The sequence below is a fragment of the Drosophila obscura genome, unplaced genomic scaffold, assembly GCF_018151105.1.
Source record: "Drosophila obscura isolate BZ-5 IFL unplaced genomic scaffold, ASM1815110v1 contig_46, whole genome shotgun sequence".
Taxonomy (NCBI): domain Eukaryota; kingdom Metazoa; phylum Arthropoda; class Insecta; order Diptera; family Drosophilidae; genus Drosophila; species Drosophila obscura.
Genome location: NW_024542835.1, coordinates 1,010,340 through 1,029,033, shown reverse-complemented (window position 1 = coordinate 1,029,033; position 18,694 = coordinate 1,010,340). Strand labels below are relative to the sequence as shown.

General features: G+C 43.1%; 2 protein-coding genes across 6 annotated transcripts in view; one reads left to right on the top strand and one right to left on the bottom strand.

Moving 5' to 3' along the window:
• LOC121404886 (LIM/homeobox protein Lhx4) overlaps window positions 1-13,092 on the top strand; it is a 28,683-nt gene extending 15,591 nt beyond the window's left edge. The window contains exons 1-7 of one of the 4 annotated variants that reach the window (XM_041595282.1): window positions 9,251-9,728; window positions 10,546-10,720; window positions 10,836-11,047; window positions 11,118-11,310; window positions 11,393-11,544; window positions 11,614-11,808; window positions 11,880-13,092. In XM_041595282.1, coding sequence (XP_041451216.1) covers window positions 9,620-9,728; window positions 10,546-10,720; window positions 10,836-11,047; window positions 11,118-11,310; window positions 11,393-11,544; window positions 11,614-11,808; window positions 11,880-12,163 — 1,320 coding nt within the window. In that variant the 5' untranslated portion in view covers window positions 9,251-9,619 and the 3' untranslated portion in view covers window positions 12,164-13,092. Of the gene's footprint in view, window positions 1-9,250; window positions 9,729-10,352; window positions 10,449-10,545; window positions 10,721-10,835; window positions 11,048-11,117; window positions 11,311-11,392; window positions 11,545-11,613; window positions 11,809-11,879 lie in introns of those variants that run through there. The other 3 variants (XM_041595283.1, XM_041595284.1, XM_041595281.1) reach the window with 3 other exon arrangements.
• A 1,637-nt stretch (window positions 13,093-14,729) lies between these two features.
• LOC111074605 (chymotrypsin-like protease CTRL-1) lies at window positions 14,730-17,846 on the bottom strand. Of its 2 annotated transcripts, XM_022367446.2 has the most exons (6): window positions 17,680-17,846; window positions 16,886-17,251; window positions 16,688-16,796; window positions 16,422-16,606; window positions 15,024-15,325; window positions 14,730-14,971 (listed from the first exon to the last, which is right to left on the bottom strand). In XM_022367446.2, exons 1-6 carry the CDS (start codon window positions 17,753-17,755, stop codon window positions 14,858-14,860), a joined length of 1,152 nt encoding a protein of 383 aa, XP_022223138.1. In that variant the 5' UTR covers window positions 17,756-17,846; the 3' UTR covers window positions 14,730-14,857. The 2 variants fall into 2 exon arrangements, with proteins under 2 accessions (XP_022223138.1, XP_022223139.2); XM_022367447.2 differs by lacking the exons at window positions 14,730-14,971; window positions 15,024-15,325 and adding an exon at window positions 15,910-16,161.
• Window positions 17,847-18,694: the final 848 nt, after the last annotated feature.

The window sequence follows — 18,694 nt, the reverse complement described above, 5'->3', positions numbered from 1 at the left end:
CCGGCCCGGCCCGGACAGGGACAGGGACAGACGCATTCAACAGTTGGAGAGCTGCTGAAAACGCTTCTCTGATCTGATCTGCTCTGCCTCGCACGGGGGTTGCACGGAAATTGATTAAGGTCATTATGCAGTTGGGTAGACGTAGACGGCCCCGGCCGACTGACACTTAATCCCAGCGGCATAATCAGCAACATATTGTAGCAAAAAGCTTCGCCATAAAAAGTAGCAAGTTTTTGTTTTCACCAAAATTGTACACCCTTGGAGGGTAGGAGGAGGAGTGCAAAAGGCTAAGGGCCCTGGGCTCGCAGTCCTGTACGGCTTACCCATTTTAGTTTCACAATAAACAATAAACTGGGCTGTCTGTCTTCGCCCGACCGAAAGCGGGGAGTGCCCAGGAAACCAGTTTACCTCTCTGGAGGGTGCGCCCACCGTCACCGACACCGACACCGACGGGAAGCGGATTATTCATGAGGTCAGGGGGCATAGGAGCCCCTTCGAATCGTAAGGGGGCGACTAGGTAGGTAGGTAGGTGGAGGTGCATGCCCGTCGTTGCTGTGGCAGGCGACATAAATGAGCGAAACAGAACAGCATTGACAGGACAGCAACAAGTGAACCACCGAGGAACAAGCCCGAAACATGTCCTCTAAAGGCGCAGGGAGCAAACTCTCGACCCTCCACCCCACCCCCAATACGCCCCTTAAACGCTGCAAATGTTTTTATTACATTAAAAGCATTAACATTAACGGTATGTAGAGCAAAGTACCCTTAGAATACCCGCGCAGACACAATGGGGAACACGCCAGGCCGCCCCGGCCCTGGCCCCGTCCCTGGCCCTGTGCCGCACTATATCGACAATGCTCGTGTGTCATCAGTGCGTGGCAGGAATAACCCCCGATAGCACGCTGCGACTCGGGGTGGTGTCCTTAAATAGAGCGCGGCAATGAATATTTTGGTATTGGTAAATTGTGGATTGCGGCTCAGGCCTGGTCTCTGAAAACAAACAGCGGGATTTTGTCATAAGCGAGAGCTCAGTCCCCAGCATATTCCTTTCTTATTTGTATGTCCTGGAGCGACTGCACAGTTGTCAGCAATGCGGCCAAATTGTGGTTCGATAATTTCGATCCCATAAGGAAACTGATAAAGGTGGAAATTAGAGTGGTCTCGATTGGGCATTCCTATTTGTATTGCCTTCGAAATAAGAAATCTGTCCCCCTTATCTATTACCGAAAGTCGATATATGTACGTTTCAATATTCAGGTGAATAGAAAATTGCTGATTATTGCAAAATAATACTAAATAATCTCACTTCCATTGAATCAATTGTTTAACCCTCTGCAATTAACACTCTGAAATATTATGGAAAAGTGTTGTCGTGATTCTGCCCACTGTGCGCACCCCTTGCAGCCTGTTCCGTCGCATTGAGGACTTGACTTTGTCAATGAGGCAGCACAGACTCCGAGGCAACTTCGCAGAGAGTCCATGGGCCGCCACCCTTAGTTCCGTCTTTATTTAACTTTGTCGAATTGATTTCGTTTGGGCAACAGCAACAGCAACAGCAGCATCAACAGCAGCAGCAGCAGCAACAACAACAGCTACCACAGTAAGAGGAGTAGGAGTGAGAGTGGGAAGGGAGTGGAGTGGAGTGGAGTGGGAAACCGGCAACACCCTTGAACAAGAACGTTTTCCTTCCATGGTCGCGCTGCTGGTGATGTTTCCATTTGTGCAAAATAGAGCACTTAACGGGGAAAACTGCAAACAAATTATTGCACTTGCTGTCACCAGAGTCTGTGCGTGTGCCCCGCCCTCTGGCCCGCCCCAGCCCCTGCCACAGCTACAGCCACATCCGTATATCCGTATATCCGTATCCATGGCTGGCGCTGCATACACTTAAAGGATTACAAGCGGATCTGTCGCTTGTTTGCCGCTAAATGGACGCATTTACCCGCTGCCAAAGCGGGTAGGGTGGGGTGGGTGGCAGGACACAATGGTCGGGCAGCCTTGCCTTTGCGCGCTTTTTATGGCCAATGAATAGATGAATGACAAACTGACTGGATGACTGACTGACTGACTGACTGACTGAGGGAGTGCGAAGCGGAGGCTAAAGCGAAGTTACTTAATGGATTTGGTTAAGTGCTGCATTGACATTTTGATAAATGCTTTGGAACAGATGCGCTGCCGAGCAGCAGAGCGGCTAAAGCGGGGCGTTTCCAGGCGGGCGAGACCTTCTCCTTTGTCCTGGACACCGTTACAGCCGTATGATAAATAGTTCTTTCTTTCTTTCGCTCTTTCCTTAGAAGCAAAAGGAAAAGCCTCCCCAGGCAAATTGATTTTAACTCGAATCTTCTGGCCAGAAAACATAACCAGGATAATGTTTCTCTATTACTTGCTATATATCCAAACTTTAGCTATTTAAATCGCCTCAAATGCTTTTCTCTTTGAGCAAATTAATATCACATAATAAAATGCACAGCTCCCAGCTAAATATGGTTTCCTTTCCAGACAATTTTCCAACTTACCCCATAAAAATGGAAATTTTTTAAGTATTTGTTCAGTTTGTATCCTTAAACCCATCTGTAGAAAACAGTCAACCCCCACTCGTCACTACAGAAACCTCAGGCAGACCCTCCCCCACTCTCATCCCCTCCCCAGAACAACACCAACCGAAAACGAGTGTCAATTTTTTGTATTTGGTTGCCCTCAAATGGCGAAACTTTTTGTTTTGTACAATAATTTTGATCTTCAAGTGGCTCCTAATTAGATAATATGCGGCCTCGTTCGTGCTGGCCCAGGCCCTGGCCCAGGCCCAGGCCCATCCAACGTTGGCTGGCGCAGATGGCACAGCTCTTTCCGCATGCAAAGTGACGGCGCGTGCAATGGCCACAGTCGGCCACAGTCCCAGGGCAAGAGGCAGATTCACCTGGGAAAAGCACCGAGGGGTGCATACCCTATAGGAAACTCATGTAGCTCATGATGCGTAATTGTTTATTTACTTGGAGTTCGATCGTAACTCGCTATAAGGCCGGTTTTAGAACAAAGTAAACCATACTCTGAAATTCCACAAGATCGCAATCGAAGATTAAACTGACTACACTGACTGACAGGCTGACTGCATCGAAAGAAAAATTCGTGTGGTCCGTAACTTGGGAAACACTCCCAGAGCAGAGTATTTAAAAACGTGAAGTAAAAAGTTCAAGTCAAAAAGGCAGCGCATGAAAAAGGCGTCCGTCGACGGCGAACAATTTGAATCCTAATGGATGCGTGCGCCACGGCCAAACGACTGGCACGCACGCGATGAGGGCACAGCTGGCAGGGAATGGAAGGGCCGGGTCTATTCTGTCCTAGTATGGTTATGGTATGGTTTGGCTCCAGCCGGGCCGTGCCGGGCCATGGCGGAGGTGTAAAGTTCACGTGTGCCCACTTACCCAACCCACGGCAAGATGACGTTTTATTAATGCTTTTGGAGTGCTTTCAATATTTTATCGCGCATTTTGCTCTACGACTTCGGTGAGGTGAGGTCCGTGTACGGGGCTCGTCCAGCCTGGACGCTATCTACCGCTTCTGGTCCTGTTCGCCTGTTTTTACCCCTTTCGGAGTGCATCGGGCGTTGCGTAATAACTTTTAGTTGGTCACTTTGCGGGCTGATGGAAGGGCATATACTATGTAGAATTGGCTTCTGGGGCATATAAATAGTGCCCAACCTCAGCCCGACCCGCTCTTCCTTCCACTTCTATTATGATGCGGACTTCGAGCGGCGGACTGTTTATCTAAATGGGTCTTTTGTTTTACTATGCGCGGGCTCTAATGGAATAGGTGTAGGTGGAGCCATGTGGACGTGGACGTGGACATACACCCGCTCAGTATGCGTTGATTATGGTCATTTTCTGCTTGGGTTGTCCTGCTGCAGCTTGGTGGTTCTGACTGCCGCGGAGGGAGCTCAATTAAGTTGTCAATCTAATTACTATAAAGCGATCCAAGCAGATGTCAGCAATGACCAAAATAAATTGTAGCCAAGAATCGATCAGGGGAAGCTAATTATATTCTCAAGAACACTATAAAGTAGGCGAGAGTAAGGATAAGAGATATTGGAACATATTAGGAGAAGCCAACTGAATTTATGAGGCTGCATAGAATTAATTTTAAATGGAGAAATAGATACCTGTTTTGATCATTGATGAATTTAAGAAAGGGATTGGAAGACACTCTTATATTAATTATTAATGTTATTATTATTAATTAATTATATTATTAATAAGAATATATTTAAAACCAAACAAAGGGTAGGCAATGCTTTCTTCTCGTGGCAAACTTTTTGTTCAGCATAAAATGCCCTGAGAAAGGGTATAAGAACCAAATAAAGAAATAAGAAACGAAGAAGAAATGTAAAAAAGCGAACAATATGAAAGTGTAAGCTTAAAAGCAGCAGCGCAGAGTGGACCAGTGGCAACGCTTTCAAGTCGGAGCGCCAACGCGGCACGACAGGCTAAGGCCCAAGTGGATTTGACACGAGGACTTTGGACCAGCGGCAAGGAAAGGCACACGGCCAGGACAGGGAGCATCGGAGGTTGCTGCTTCTGCTGCAGGCGAGCCATTTTGCAGGGCGTGTCTGCAACCCCCAAAGCATCACCTTCATGGCTGTTGCTTTTGCTGTTGCTGTTGTCGTGGAAAGTGTGTGGGTGGTGCCGCGCACCATCCCACTCCTGGGTCCTGCTGCTGCTGCGGCTGCTGCTCCTGCCTTATAGTGGATGAGTATTTCGTGTTTCGGTTCCGGTTATGCCACAAACTCGGACTATGGACAGTGGACTGTGCGTGCGTCGACTCCGGTCGCACAAACGTTCCACGTTTTTGGCCATATGAATTTTTGAACACTCTGTCTCTGTATACTTGATACGAGTATCTCCCCTTATCCAGAGCATGGTGGCATGGTTACGTAAGAATGGTCGGTTTTTGAATCTACAAAACGTAATTCCAGCTTTGACTGCGCTCTGCCAGTTGCCAGAATACTTAAGCCCCATTCACCCCCAGCGATGTCCCATTGTCCTGCTGGGCAGATAATGCTCCCCGACCCGACACACACGTACACATAAAAGCACTTTCCCATATAAATATTAATGTATGTATGTATGTGTGTATGTGTGTACACAAATGTGCTTTCGGTCGCGTGTAGTTGTGCCTGTGTGCGTATCGTATCGCTCAATTTGCCTTCGATTGCGAATCCGCCATTTTACCTACGGTAGCCATTCAACAATTTCTCTTTTCGGGTCTATCCTTTTTCCATCGTTTCTGCGGATAGCGACGATAATGATTTTGCATGCACGAATTTCAATGTTTCTGTCGATTAAATTCGTTAAAAATACCCCGAGAAGTAGACTACAGAGTTTTCTCATAATTGTATCCGCCTTAGGTTTAAAGTCGGATAGCGATCGATACGATTGGTATATCGTATATACCATATATATGTCTTCGACATTTGTACATTGTACATGCAGACAGACTGAACAATATATATTTATAGCCGTACTCGAAGAGTTAAGGGGTATATGGTATTTGTGGAAAAGTGGATGTGTGCAACGCAGAGAAGGAAACGTTTCCGACCCCATAAAGTATATATATTCTTGATCAGCATCAATATCTGAGTCGATATAGCCCTGTCTGTCGTCCGGCTGTCCGTCTGTCCGTCTGTCCGTCTTGTTTGTCGCCTAGATCTCAGAGACTATAAGAGCTAGAGCAACCAAATTTGGTTTCCAGACAAGTTACAAGTGTATTCCAAAATTTCGCCCCTCCCCCTTCGCACCCCACAAAGGACGAAAATCTGTGGCAGCCACAATTTTAATAATACAAGGAAAACGCAGTATCGTAACGCAGTATCGTAACGCAGAGAATGACCATATCTATTAGATTGCCGAATCTGGTACAGATTGGATCATTATTATTAGTCAGAATGAAGAAATTAATTTTCAGTTGCTTACCCCGCGACTCTCTGCCCTGAGCAGTGCGGGAGTTTTCGCGGAGAAGAAGTATAATCTACATTGCAGATATATAATCTTTATTTAAGATGTAGTATCTGCATTGTATATGTAGATGACAGATGTAGCAAAAAAAAGTAAAAAATATAAATATTTTTAAAGTACGGTACGGTACAGTATACTGACTGAATACGGGTGTAAAAGTAGAGTCGCGCCCACAGAAGCGACTCACAACGTTGCTTCTCCTTTAAACTATTTTGCATACCTAAAACCATTCTAAAGAATCTCTACAAGTTTAATTTGTTTTATTTGTTGAATTCTAATTTTTTTAATTCGATTTAACTGATTTTTTCTGTCACTAGCATACATATTTATACAGCATCCCATTTAACGGGTGTCGCAGCATACGAATGGATTCATTTTAATATAAGTACATAAGTATGCGTGTACATAAATATGTATATGTGTTGAGGGAGAATAAGACCAGTGTTCAAAAATATGTACATATACCGCTAGCAAAGATTGGGCCAATTTTCTGCCGTTTTTTTTCAGATAGCTCAATATGTTAGAGAGAGGCTTTGTGGGATAAGTTTTATCAAGAATCATTATTCTTATAGGAAATACTACACCGATAGAAAAAAGCCCTGAAATTTTAATATTTTCACTTAGATTTTAATACTTATGCCATTGATTTTCATCCAAGAGTGGTTGTATTAAAATTAAATATTTTTTACTTAAATTTTGATATTAATATAGAAATATTTAAATTTAATATATTTCATATTTAAATTTAATATGTTTCATATTTAAATTTCATATTTTCATATTTAAATTTAATATGTTTCATATTTAAATTTAATATGTTTTATATTCAAATTTAATATGTTTCATATTTAATGTTAATAATGTTAATTATATGCTTCATATTTAAATTTAATATGTTTAATATTTAAATATAATATGTTTCATATTTATATTTATATTCATTTTTAACTAATTGGTTATTATTTTGCGTACGCAAATTACATTTCAAGTCCTAATGGTGTGAATTGGTTAAAGTTTTCAACTAGAAATAATCGCAACATGAGTAGAACTGTATTGGTTGTGATTATGCCCCTGCGCAGAGATAATTTTACTTTGTATTCAAGGCTGCAGCAGCGCGAACCAGTTGGGAATTCGAGGGACATACAAAAATAATATAAACATAGTTAAAATAAATACAAAAAATATTTGATTTCATTTAATATGGAATATTTAAAATAAAAAGTTTTTCCTTTGGATTTTAAAAGAAAAATTTTGAAATCAAGTTTTAATAATATTCAATTTAAATATGAAACATATTAAACTACAAATTTAATATGTTATAGTTATTTTGAAGTGTTTTGTATTTAGATTAAATATTACCGTATTAAAAAAGAATTTTTAATACATTTATATTTGAATCAAAGTGAATTCTATTAAATTTTACTATGTTTGTATTTAAAAATGGCATTTTAAATTCAAATATGATTGTAGTTATTTTTACTATCCCTTTCTTCTATCAGTGTATTAATGGAAAACGGGAGTATGAAAATACCAAACCGGTTTTAGCAGGTTTTCACTAGAAAGCTAATGAAATTGTAAGGAAATGGGCTAAATTAGTTGTAAACTATGTACAATATACCGAAAAGTGTTTTTTGACATTTGCCATTTAATTTTGGTGGAACTCCTCAAATGAGGTTTGCAACGGCAAATTATATCAATTTAATTGAACAAATATTCTAAAGTCAGGATGTGTGTATTTACTTCAAATAAAAAATAAATAAAAATAAATAATAAAATAAAAAATACGCTCACAAGTGATGAAGAGAACGCGACACAAAAACTCAATGAAGTAAACAACAAAATTAAAGAAAAAAAGAACGGAGTTTAACATAAAAACGTTTAAATATTTGTAAGAAAAACATTTCTGACTTTAGGTACACGATGGTTCCATGAGCAGATATTTGCTAGGGTATTAAAAGGTGTTCATTGGGAGTAATCTGTGGTATGTATTGGTATAGAAGTATAGAAGTTATGTCGCGAAAACAGGAAAATACCTTTAAATTTCTGTCAAGTCAAATTAAAAGAAGTTCCTTTAAGGCGGCCAAAGTCCAATTGTCGAGTTCGATGTTTGAATGCGCGAATGCGTGCGTTTGTGCCTCGTACATGTGGACAGGTGTAGGTGTAAGCGTAGGTGTAGGTCTCTGTGGGAACCCACAGTTTGGCTTTTACAGGACGGAGAGAGAACTAGGAGGGAGCTGCCAGTAGAAAGCGGAGAGATTTGTCGGCTGGAATTGAAATAAGTTTCTGTGCGCAGACGTCGCTCTGGCCCCTCGATCAGCCGGTCGAGCAGTCAGTTGGAGTCAACAATTTAACGCCTTTAAGGTCAGGTTTTTAGCCGTACAGTTACGAAACAATGACACTGCGCAAGGCAACAACAAACAGAGCAACAGTGCAACAGCAACAATAAGCAATGGCAGCCAAATGCACGCAAAACTGAGATATAGGGACGAAGAAGAAGTGAAATAAAAAGGAGAATGGCAACTGCAGCGTTGCATAGCGAAGATATAGTACATACATATGTATGTACATATGTATGTATGTATTTATTATTAGAACACACATCCGAATTCGCCAGCGCACTCAAAAAGGGACGCCAGAGCGAAACAGGAACTGAGAGAGAAAGCGAGAGAGACAGAGAGAGAGGGACAGGCCCATCGTGGGAGGGGGAGGGTGAAAAAGCCAAGCTGAAAAGAGCTTTTTGAGACCACTCCCCGAAAACTGCAAGCGACGGCGGTCACGACGTCGACGCACACAAAACAACCAATCCCAGGCACAAATATACGTGCATAAAAACTGAAAAGAAAAACTCACTCACACAAACACAAACACTATCACAAGCACACACAGAAATTTGGAATTGAATGGAATGGAATGGAATGGCAAAGTGTTACAATGCAATTTCCCCGCCGCCCCGTTGGGCGACCAACCCAAACTCAATTGTTTGGGGCAGAAAAAGAGGCAACATAAAAGGCCATAAAAGGCTGGAAAACGGGAAAGCTGGAAAACTGGCACAAGCGAGATATTACAAAAGCAACAGAAACCAAAGAGCACACAGTGGCGGGCCAACAGTGGCACAAGAGTCCGATTCCTAAGGGTTGGGTTGGGTTGGGTTCTGTTCTGGCTGTGATTATGTCAGCAGCAGCCCCGTTTCTGTCTCTTTTTCTGAGTGTTTCGTCGTCAGTTACTTTCCAAGCGTCGACGTTGCCTGCCGCACTTGCCACAAGGAGATATGTTGCTCGCGTCGCAATTCGTGCATCGCAGAGCCAACTGTAAAAGACTGTGATAACGGTTAACGGTACACGAAACACCAAACAATAAAAAATAAAAATAACAAAAACCGAAAACCGAAAGCCGAAACTCCGAGGAACGGCCTGTGGATACGAGTATATGTACTTATACCCCTCAACTTTTGCATCGCCGTCGGAAGCGCGAAATGTAGAAGAATCACCGAAAATAATATGTGGCTGTGCCTGCGATAGTGAAAGTGTGGATGAAGGAAATAAATCGAAGAATAACTTCATAGAAACCAGAGAAAATAGAAGGAGGAACGCCCAGACTTCCCCCTAAACAGCATGGAACTTCTGAAGCTAATGATGTTCAAAAGTGACTTTCTGTCCAATGGCAAATGTGATGATCGCGTACCGCCGATTAATTTGAGTCAATTGCCAGAGTTCTTACTGTGTAAGTTGAATGGATAAAAGCAATGGATCTGACGATACTCAAAAGATATCTCTGATCGAAAGAGCACGCCTAGAAGGAAACGCAGCTTAGCAAGCTCAGCATTTACTCGTACAATAATTTTATACGACATGGTGAAAGTTTATGCGCTTACGGAGATCCATACCTTCACTTCCCTCCCAATATATTGCTAATACATGTTGTTATATGTTGTTATATACCTATTTGTTTTTGGGTAGCTCAATCCACACTGCACATCGTACAAACATACAAACATACATATATATGTATGTATACGCATAGATTCTCGTAGATTTCAAAATAATGTTGAAGGTTGGCTTTCTTGGATACAATTTAAGATTTATGTATGTCCTAGAAATTGGAAATATTTTCCATACCCATTATCTTATTGGAGGAGTGTGGTAAAGGCTAAAGTATACCCTGGACTCTGTATTGATTGCGGTCTTATAAGCTTGGTCTTAAGTATTTCAATACTTTCCCAGAAATGGTTGCGTTGAAAAAATGTCATCTTTAATTCCAAACGTAACATTCCATCGGTTGCTTTGCATCTATTACCTTTTTAATATAGGCACTTTTCAAATAGACGACAAAAGCAAATTCAATTCTGAATCAAATTGCTCAATTATAAGCTGTGTCGCCTAATGAAAAACATTGGACTGAGAAAAGTAAAGAAAGGATTTAATATCAAATATAATAAAATGGGTAATCTTTAACCGATCAGAAACTTTAGAACGTTTGGCCCCACCACCATGATGATTATGGAATAAACGAAAGCCACTAACAACAGATTTCCTCACAGCTACGATACCGAAGTGCGGCGGCTGCCACGAGCTGATCTTGGACCGATTCATCCTGAAGGTGCTGGAGCGAACGTGGCACGCCAAGTGTCTCCAGTGCAGCGAGTGCCACGGTCAACTCAACGATAAATGCTTCGCCCGCAACGGTCAACTTTTCTGCAAGGAGGACTTTTTCAAGTAAGTAAATTTCTCTAATGCCAGCTGGAGTGGCTGGAGGGGCTGAAGGGGGTGTTCTAGTTGAAGCGTCGCCGGTTTAATGAAAATCTCCCCTTGCCCCATTGCCAATGTTTGGGTCTAACAGACGGTACGGTACAAAGTGTTCCGCTTGTGATATGGGCATACCGCCAACCCAGGTGGTGCGCCGGGCCCAGGACAACGTCTATCATCTGCAGTGCTTCCTGTGCGCGATGTGCTCCCGCACTCTCAACACGGGCGACGAGTTCTATCTGATGGAGGACCGCAAGCTCATCTGCAAGCGCGACTACGAGGAGGCCAAGGCAAAGGGTGCGTTTCGTAAGAGATCCTTGGCAGAATTCTGGTTCAATGGCTAGACTTGATTCTTGGTTAATTGCAGGTCTCTACTTGGATGGCTCGCTGGACGGCGATCAGCCGAACAAGCGTCCGCGAACCACAATCACCGCCAAGCAGCTGGAGACCCTGAAGACCGCCTACAACAATAGCCCCAAGCCCGCCCGACACGTTCGGGAGCAGCTGTCACAGGACACTGGCCTAGATATGCGGGTGGTCCAGGTCTGGTTCCAAAACAGGTGTGTGTCTTTCGGTCAGACACTCTAACGTGGCCAAAGTAACGACACTAACATTGCTGGCAACTTGCTTACAACATTGCAGGCGGGCCAAGGAGAAACGACTGAAAAAGGATGCGGGACGCACCCGATGGAGTCAGTACTTCCGCTCCATGAAGGGGAACTGTTCGCCACGCACTGACAAATTCCTCGACAAGGATGAACTGAAGGTCGATTATGACAGCTTCAGTCATCATGGTAAGTTTGAGCTATGTCTGGTACCTCAAGAGATAATTACACATATCTTTGGCCGTATCCCCGGAACAGATCTAAGCAACGACAGCTACAGCACCGTCAATTTGGGCCTGGATGAAGGCGCCTCACCGCACAGCATTCGCGGCTCCTACATGCATGGCAGCTCTAGTCCGTCTCAGTACCCGCCGAGCAGTCGCTCGCCGCCGCCAGTTGGCCAGAGCCATACCTTTGGATCGTACCCAGACAATATTGTGTACACCAATATAGGTGAGTTGAGTGGCTCCTGTGTTTTCACAGAGATCTTAAATCCACAATCTGTTCTTCGACTCCCGCTACAGATCATGCGACGGGCTCTACTCTGCACGCCAGCAAGTCACATCACCGCCTGCACAGTAGCAACAATGTTTCGGACCTGAGCAACGACTCAAGCCCCGAACAGGGCTATCCTGACTTTCCGCCGAGCCCCGATTCCTGGCTTGGCGACTCGGCAAGTACCAACAACACCAGCAACAACAACAACAACAACAGCAATAACAACGGTGGCAGCGGCAGTGGTGGAGCCAGTGCGAATGTCAGCAATGTCACCACGGCAAACCCCGGCACGCCAAGCGTACATTACTGATACTCAAATCTGCTTTTGCGTTATTTTGAGATGCAGTCTCGCAGTCTTATTCTCTCTGCCCAGCAACAACAACAGAAGCTTTAGCAGCGCCATGTTGAAAGCTCTGAGTAACAGCGACAGCGAAGCTAAGTTGTTAACGGGAATAAGTCAGGAGATGTGGCAACGCGGCGGATCTAAAACTGTAGATTTCAAGTTAATGCCATTTGGGTGCGTCTCGTCTCCATTATAACCAATTCGTGATTAGCGAAAAAATCCTCATCAAAATCAACTAGTTCAAAAATTAGCAAAAACAAAAAACATCTCTCAACTTTTTGGGTACGCAGGATCTACAGAGGCCATCTTTTGATGGGGTGCGAGTCGCGCCCACATGGCATTACCCTTAAAGCCTTATTTGTGTTTAGATAAACAAAAACCCTTACACAATTTGCTCAAAATAATTTATTTCCTTTACTTGGTCATCTACGTCGGTGGATTGAAAACAGATTACGTATTTGTACCTACTTTAAAGCTTAATTGATTGCATCACTTCCTGGAACAGCCGCTCTATCATTTACCATTGAAACCCTTCCCTGATATTTTACTGTAAATAATGTATATTTGTGTATAGTGAATGAACTCTAAAACTGAATTTTAAATTAAATTAAGTCTGTATAGCGTCAAACAAATGCGGGGTAGTAGAGCAAAATATGCATGCATACATATGCTAGGCTCGAGCCCAAAACAAGTTATTTATTGCTTTATATAGGAATACAACCAAATTGCATAGGAGAAATATCAATTACGAAAACGTGATGTCGTATTTATATCTAATGAAAACCCAAAAACCAAAAATATTTAAACAGCATAGAAATGTCAGTAAGGAAGCAACTAAGTAAAAAAATGATAAAATGAATGCGATGAAATAAATTACTATTTGACACATAAGAATAAAAGACAACAAATTTGTTAACACCGAGTTTAATTAAAATTGGGCGAACAGTCTGCTCGGATTTTAAAATTCAAACTTTAGCGGTGAACCGATAATCAAGCGGCCGATAGACAAAAGCTCGCCACCATGTAACTAAGTAAGTAAGTGGCGCGACGGCTACTAGCTGAACTAAAACGCGTTAAAATATTATAGCACATGTTAATGATATGTAGAAATGCAATTTCCTTGCATATTTTTGGGTGTACATGCAGATATAAAATGCCATGTTAACAAAGTGGTTAACATCAGTTAACTTGGTTGTTCTCTGTTAAAACCTATGCTAAACCGTAACATTAGCCTGTTAACCTGATCTGCTCGAGTAGTTATTCAGGCAGGCTCAAATTTTCACATTCATTTGCATTTCATGGCGTTCTGAAATCCACTTTTGTAACTTTACTCTTTGTATCGATAACCAAATCGGGCTGCCACAGCTGTTAAGATGAATTCACTTGTTTTTGTCCTGACCAATTTTTATACCCGTACTCAAAAAAGAGTTAAGGGGTATATTAGATTTGTGGTAAAAGTGGATGTGTGTAACGCAGAGAAGGAAACGTTTCCGACTCCATAAAGTATATATATTCTTGATCAGCATCAATAGCCGAGTCGATATAGCTATGTCTGTCTGCTCTCATGAGCGCTGTGCGAGCTAGATAGGCAACCAAATTTGGTTTCCAGACTCATGTGATATCCCACTGCTCGGTTTGTCGAAATTTCGCCCCGCCCCCTTCCGCCCAAAAGTGGCAGGCACATTTTTAAAGCAACTGAAAACTAAAAACTCATTCTGGCTATAATCTATCCAGACTGCTGAATCTGAATCAGATCGGATCATAATTATAGCCAGAATGACGAAATTAATTTTAAGTTCCTCCCCTGCCCCCTCCAGCCAACGACAACAACTCATTTTCCATCTCGCTCGCACACTCTGCCGCGTTCAGTGCGCGAGCAAACCTTAAAGGATATGTGGAATCTAAATGCTACATGTACATTTTACGTCCTTTTGATGTGGGATACATTGTATATGTTATGGAAATAACAGGTAGCGAAAAAAATAAAATAATTTTTTTTTTTAATACTAAAATTCTACAAAAATCTTGTACGTGCAGTGTGATACCACATGTTAGTGTTAAAACCAATATTTGGAACATTGCCTAGCTCAGTCTTAACAAGAAAATAATTGCGTTTCGTTCTTTTAATTTTTGCATTCTGGCTATAATTATGATCGTTTTAGTCTCTTTAAAATTGTGGCTGCCAGGCGCTTTGTGGGGACGGGGCGAATTTGATCAGAGGGGTCCACATCAGACGGACCAGGCGCTCATCGAGACGGACAGACGGACAGGGACGGACGGACGGACGGACAGACAGACATGGCTATATCGACTCGGCTATTGATGCTGATCAAGAATATATATACTTTATGGGGTCGGAAAATTTTCCTTCTCTGCGTTACACACATCCACTTTTACCACAAATCTAATATACCCCTTAACTCTTTTTTGAGTACGGGTATAAAAAGGGCACAAGCTCAATTGCACTGGTAATGGTGTCATATTCATATCAATGCATCATTAAGACATCTATTTTTTCCTTTCGCAATTAAGATTTGTTTAGTTATGTATATCATTTGTTTTATAGTTTATAAACCAAAATTCACCATTTACATCTGGCATAATATTATAATGGGATTACGGCCTTAGCTTTAGCTTAGCAAAGCTCCATGGGAAAGAAGCTTATTCCGGCGGCGTGTTGTCGTGTATCCACTCGGCGAAATGAGCTACTGACGTATAGACACTCGGTATACGCAGTCCGCCGCAATTGTCAGAGCCGAAGGACATGATTCCTATCTGTGGAAGGGATTGTTAGCCTGCAAATTCTAATAAAGGCCAGCACTTTTACCTGTGAGAAGATGCCGTTCTCTTGGATAAACAGGGGCGCTCCGCCAAAGCCCTGGCAAACATCCTTGCCCTCGCCACCTGCGCACATCCATTGCCCCTCAATCGAATTGGGAGACTCAAGCGCGCCAGTGGAGCCGTAGTTGCGCAGACAGAGGTCCCAGCTGGTCAGCGGCACATCCAGATGTGCCATCTCAGCCTGGCGAATGCTCGCCGTGGAAATCTTGCCCCATCCAGCGATGGTCGCCCGCTTCCCCACCACCAGGTTGACGCGTGTCTTTTGCAGACAGATCGGCTGTGTGGCCACTACCGACAATACATATAAATGGGATGGAGGGTTGCTATTAATCTTAAGTGCGGCTGCGGCTGCGGCTGCTGTAGCAACATTGTTGCATGACATGACCCAGTGATTAATCTCGCGTTCGGCTCACGTTCTCTTAATGGACATTATAAAGCAATAAGGATAACCACAAACAAGTTGGCCAGCAATCTGGGTGACGCCCAATTCGGCCCGCAGATGGTGTTGCTTACGACGTGGCCACATTTTAATTAGCCAATCGATTTCGGATCTTCGGATCTTCCAGCCCAGTGTCTGTAATGACTCTGGTTGTGATATTTTCGGAGTGACGGCAATAAAGTTTTTCGCTTCAAAATTCAGTTCAAGCTCTCCGAAGGGTCCATCATTACGTTTCGGTTGATGCCAATCTTTCGGTCGACAACCAACAATTTAAAAGTATCAAACAAAAGTTAAGTTAATAACTCAACGGATCGAATTCTTAATGTGATGTAGTGATGCTGATGCGTTGTTGCAGAAAAAGATCGCGGTCTGATGTACGTGGTTTTATTTACGTTTAACAAATTTAATGTTGCATTGTATCCACATAAAAAAGTTACTGGCTTGAGCTTAAGTTCCCCTTCCAGTTTCTGCAAACCCTTTACGTATAGCTATCCAGGATCTTGAATCCAAAGTTCGTAGCCATTGAGCCGAAACTAAAAGCTGAGAATCAAAGCGGATCCATATCCATTGGCCTGGTCGCGCTCAAGTCATTAGCTGCACCAGCAAGCACGCACCAAAGCCCAACGCCGCCCAATTAAGCGATCAACAGCAGCCCAGTCCAGTCCCCTCTCCCTACCGGACTGTGCTACGAATGGTGGGATGGGATGGGATGGCAACGGGGTCTCAACCTTAAATTAGCGACATGCGACCCAGATGGAGATGGGATGGAGCGTGGTCGACATTTGTGAACTTGGAGCGAATGGATGTGGATGTGGATGTAGATGTAGGGATGACAGAACAAAACGATTTTTAATTAACGTTGACACTGCCATGCGGAACCACACCTGGGACCCCACCCCACCCCACTCCATATACTTTATCGCTATACCTCTCATTGGCACTTACCCGAGTAGTTGAGCGGCGTTTTGAGTACCAGGAGAGCAATGTCATGATGGTAGCTACCTTGCTTGTAGTCTGGGTGGACGATCACATGGCTGATGGCATGATTCACGGAGCGTGGAGCGCAGAATCCGGTGTTGGCGCAGTCCGGATCGCTGGAGGTGTCGTACTCACCCACGCGCACTGACGACCTGCAAGGGCCGAGTGAAAGTCGATTAAGTCCGATAAGTACGAGTCCATCCTGTTGCCACTGGACTCTGTGACCCACTTACAGTCGATGCCCATCGGCCTTGGCCAACGCACAGTGGGCGGCCGTCAGGATGACACGACGCGCGATGACAGCTCCAGCACATGGATAGGCAAAGGCTCCCGTATTAACATCTGAAATGAGCCCACATCTTAGCTACTCGTATCATCAGACCAGGTGTCACAGTGCCACATCCGCTCATGCCACTGCCACTGCCACTTACGCTTGAATCCAATGCGCGCCACGAACGGATACGAGCCCAGTCCCTTGTAAAAGTGTCCCTGCACCAGAGACTTGCCACACACCTGGTTCTTTTCCAGGGGACTGCTCGGACAGCAGACGTACGGCATCTCCTCGGCGGCACCGCCACAGTATAGCGACTTATCGCCGTAATAACAGCTCCTCGCCACCTCGTAGATCAGGGCCGTACAGTCGTGCAGCGGCGTGCATTCCGTTCCCACTGAACACACGGACTGGCTGTTCTCTTGGTAGTATGAGCGAGCGAATAACGAGTGTCCGGTCGTCTCATTTCCTGGTTGCGCTTTGCTCGCTTTGGGTTGTGCATACTGTGCGGGGATCAAAAGTTGCTCTGAAAGTGGGAACAATCAGAACATATTAGTTCGAATTGGAGTGGACTTGGGGCGACTTTCCTATTTATTTTCGAATGATATTCAGCGCCATCTATTGACAAGTAACTTGGCTTGGAATCCTATTTTATACCCTTTTTAAAAAAATTCTCTTCATGGGATATTTTTTGGGATGTAAAGCGAGGACATTTGGTCGCGATTTTCAGCGCCATCTGTTGAGAAGTAGCTTGGCAAACAGATTTTCGACAAGGTAGTCTCGAATTTGTATTTATTTATTTTTAAACGAATCTGTTGGGATAATTTGGGAAGTACTACAGCAGAGAAGAATGCTGAGCATACTAAATATACTGAATACTGAACGAAGACAGATAGAGCCGGGACTTTTTCTAAGTAGGACATGAATAATTTTCGGATCTATTTTTAATCCTACCAAACTCCCCGGATTCCGTTCGAACGCCAGCCAAGATTAGGAAAACCATGAGAACTAAAAATAACACTTTAATCATTATAAAACTTGGAAACACTATTATGCCGATATTAAGCACTATTTGCAGTTATGGCCCACAACTTTTTTCCGTTTATAACCGTTCAGGTGAAGCGAAGCGATCTGACTAAATGAAAACTAAATACGATATAAGTTAGGTACATGCATGCATACATACATATGCACACATGTATGCCCATACATATGTACATATGTACCTTCATATGGCCGCTGCTCCACTCGTCGGTCGTCTGTCTGCGGTTATTAACTGATTGTATGGTCTCATTTTCAGGTTGTAATTTCAATGTGTTTTTTATTCTGTTCTGCTGCATTTGTTGGCGCTTTGCAGTTTTAAGTTTGACACATTTTGGGTATATCTTTTCTGGATGCTATACAAAAAATAGCAGTGGAAGCATGATCAATGTGCACCATAAAAAAGTATAAATTATCTAACTAGAATTGGAATTTTTACTCCAATTGGCAAAGGGACATTTTTCGATTCCTTTTAATACCCAGAAGGAAGTTTCTTCCTAACCTTTCTTACTGTCGTTGAAACATGATGTGTTGTGTTATTATTTAGGTGAGTTTGACGTACGTTTTTGGTTTTATTATTTTTTAGGCAATTGTAATATGTGGATGTTGGATGTGATGTGATCAGTGGGGTTTGATAAGCTCGCTGCCTTTCACTGACCAAACTTCAGCCCGCTCCGGTTCCAGTTTTTTAAGCAGGAAAACGAGCGCGACAAACGCACATTAAATTGTTTTATGTTTGGACGTATGTGCGCATATGTATGTACAATGTATGTATTGTATTGTACGAGAATGTGCCAGTAGTACAAACGTATGCTTGACTGCTAAATGGCTTTGTCATTTTATGTTGAATTTCCTCTTTTTTTGTTAGTAAATAATTAATGGTCAAGCTTTACTTTCGTTGCGTTTTTACGGCACTTAGCGCAGCGCA

Excerpts from the sequence above, each read along its gene's own strand:
- LOC111074605 (XM_022367446.2), bottom strand. The coding sequence starts at position 17,755 with ATGATTAAAGTGTTATTTTTAGTTCTCATGGTTTTCCTAATCTTGGCT. Across the intron at positions 16,797-16,885 it reads GGCGCGCATTGGATTCAAGC|ATGTTAATACGGGAGCCTTT; the intron begins GTAAGTGGCAGT and ends GGCTCATTTCAG. Across the intron at positions 16,607-16,687 it reads AAGGCCGATGGGCATCGACT|GTCGTCAGTGCGCGTGGGTG; the intron begins GTAAGTGGGTCA and ends CGGCCCTTGCAG.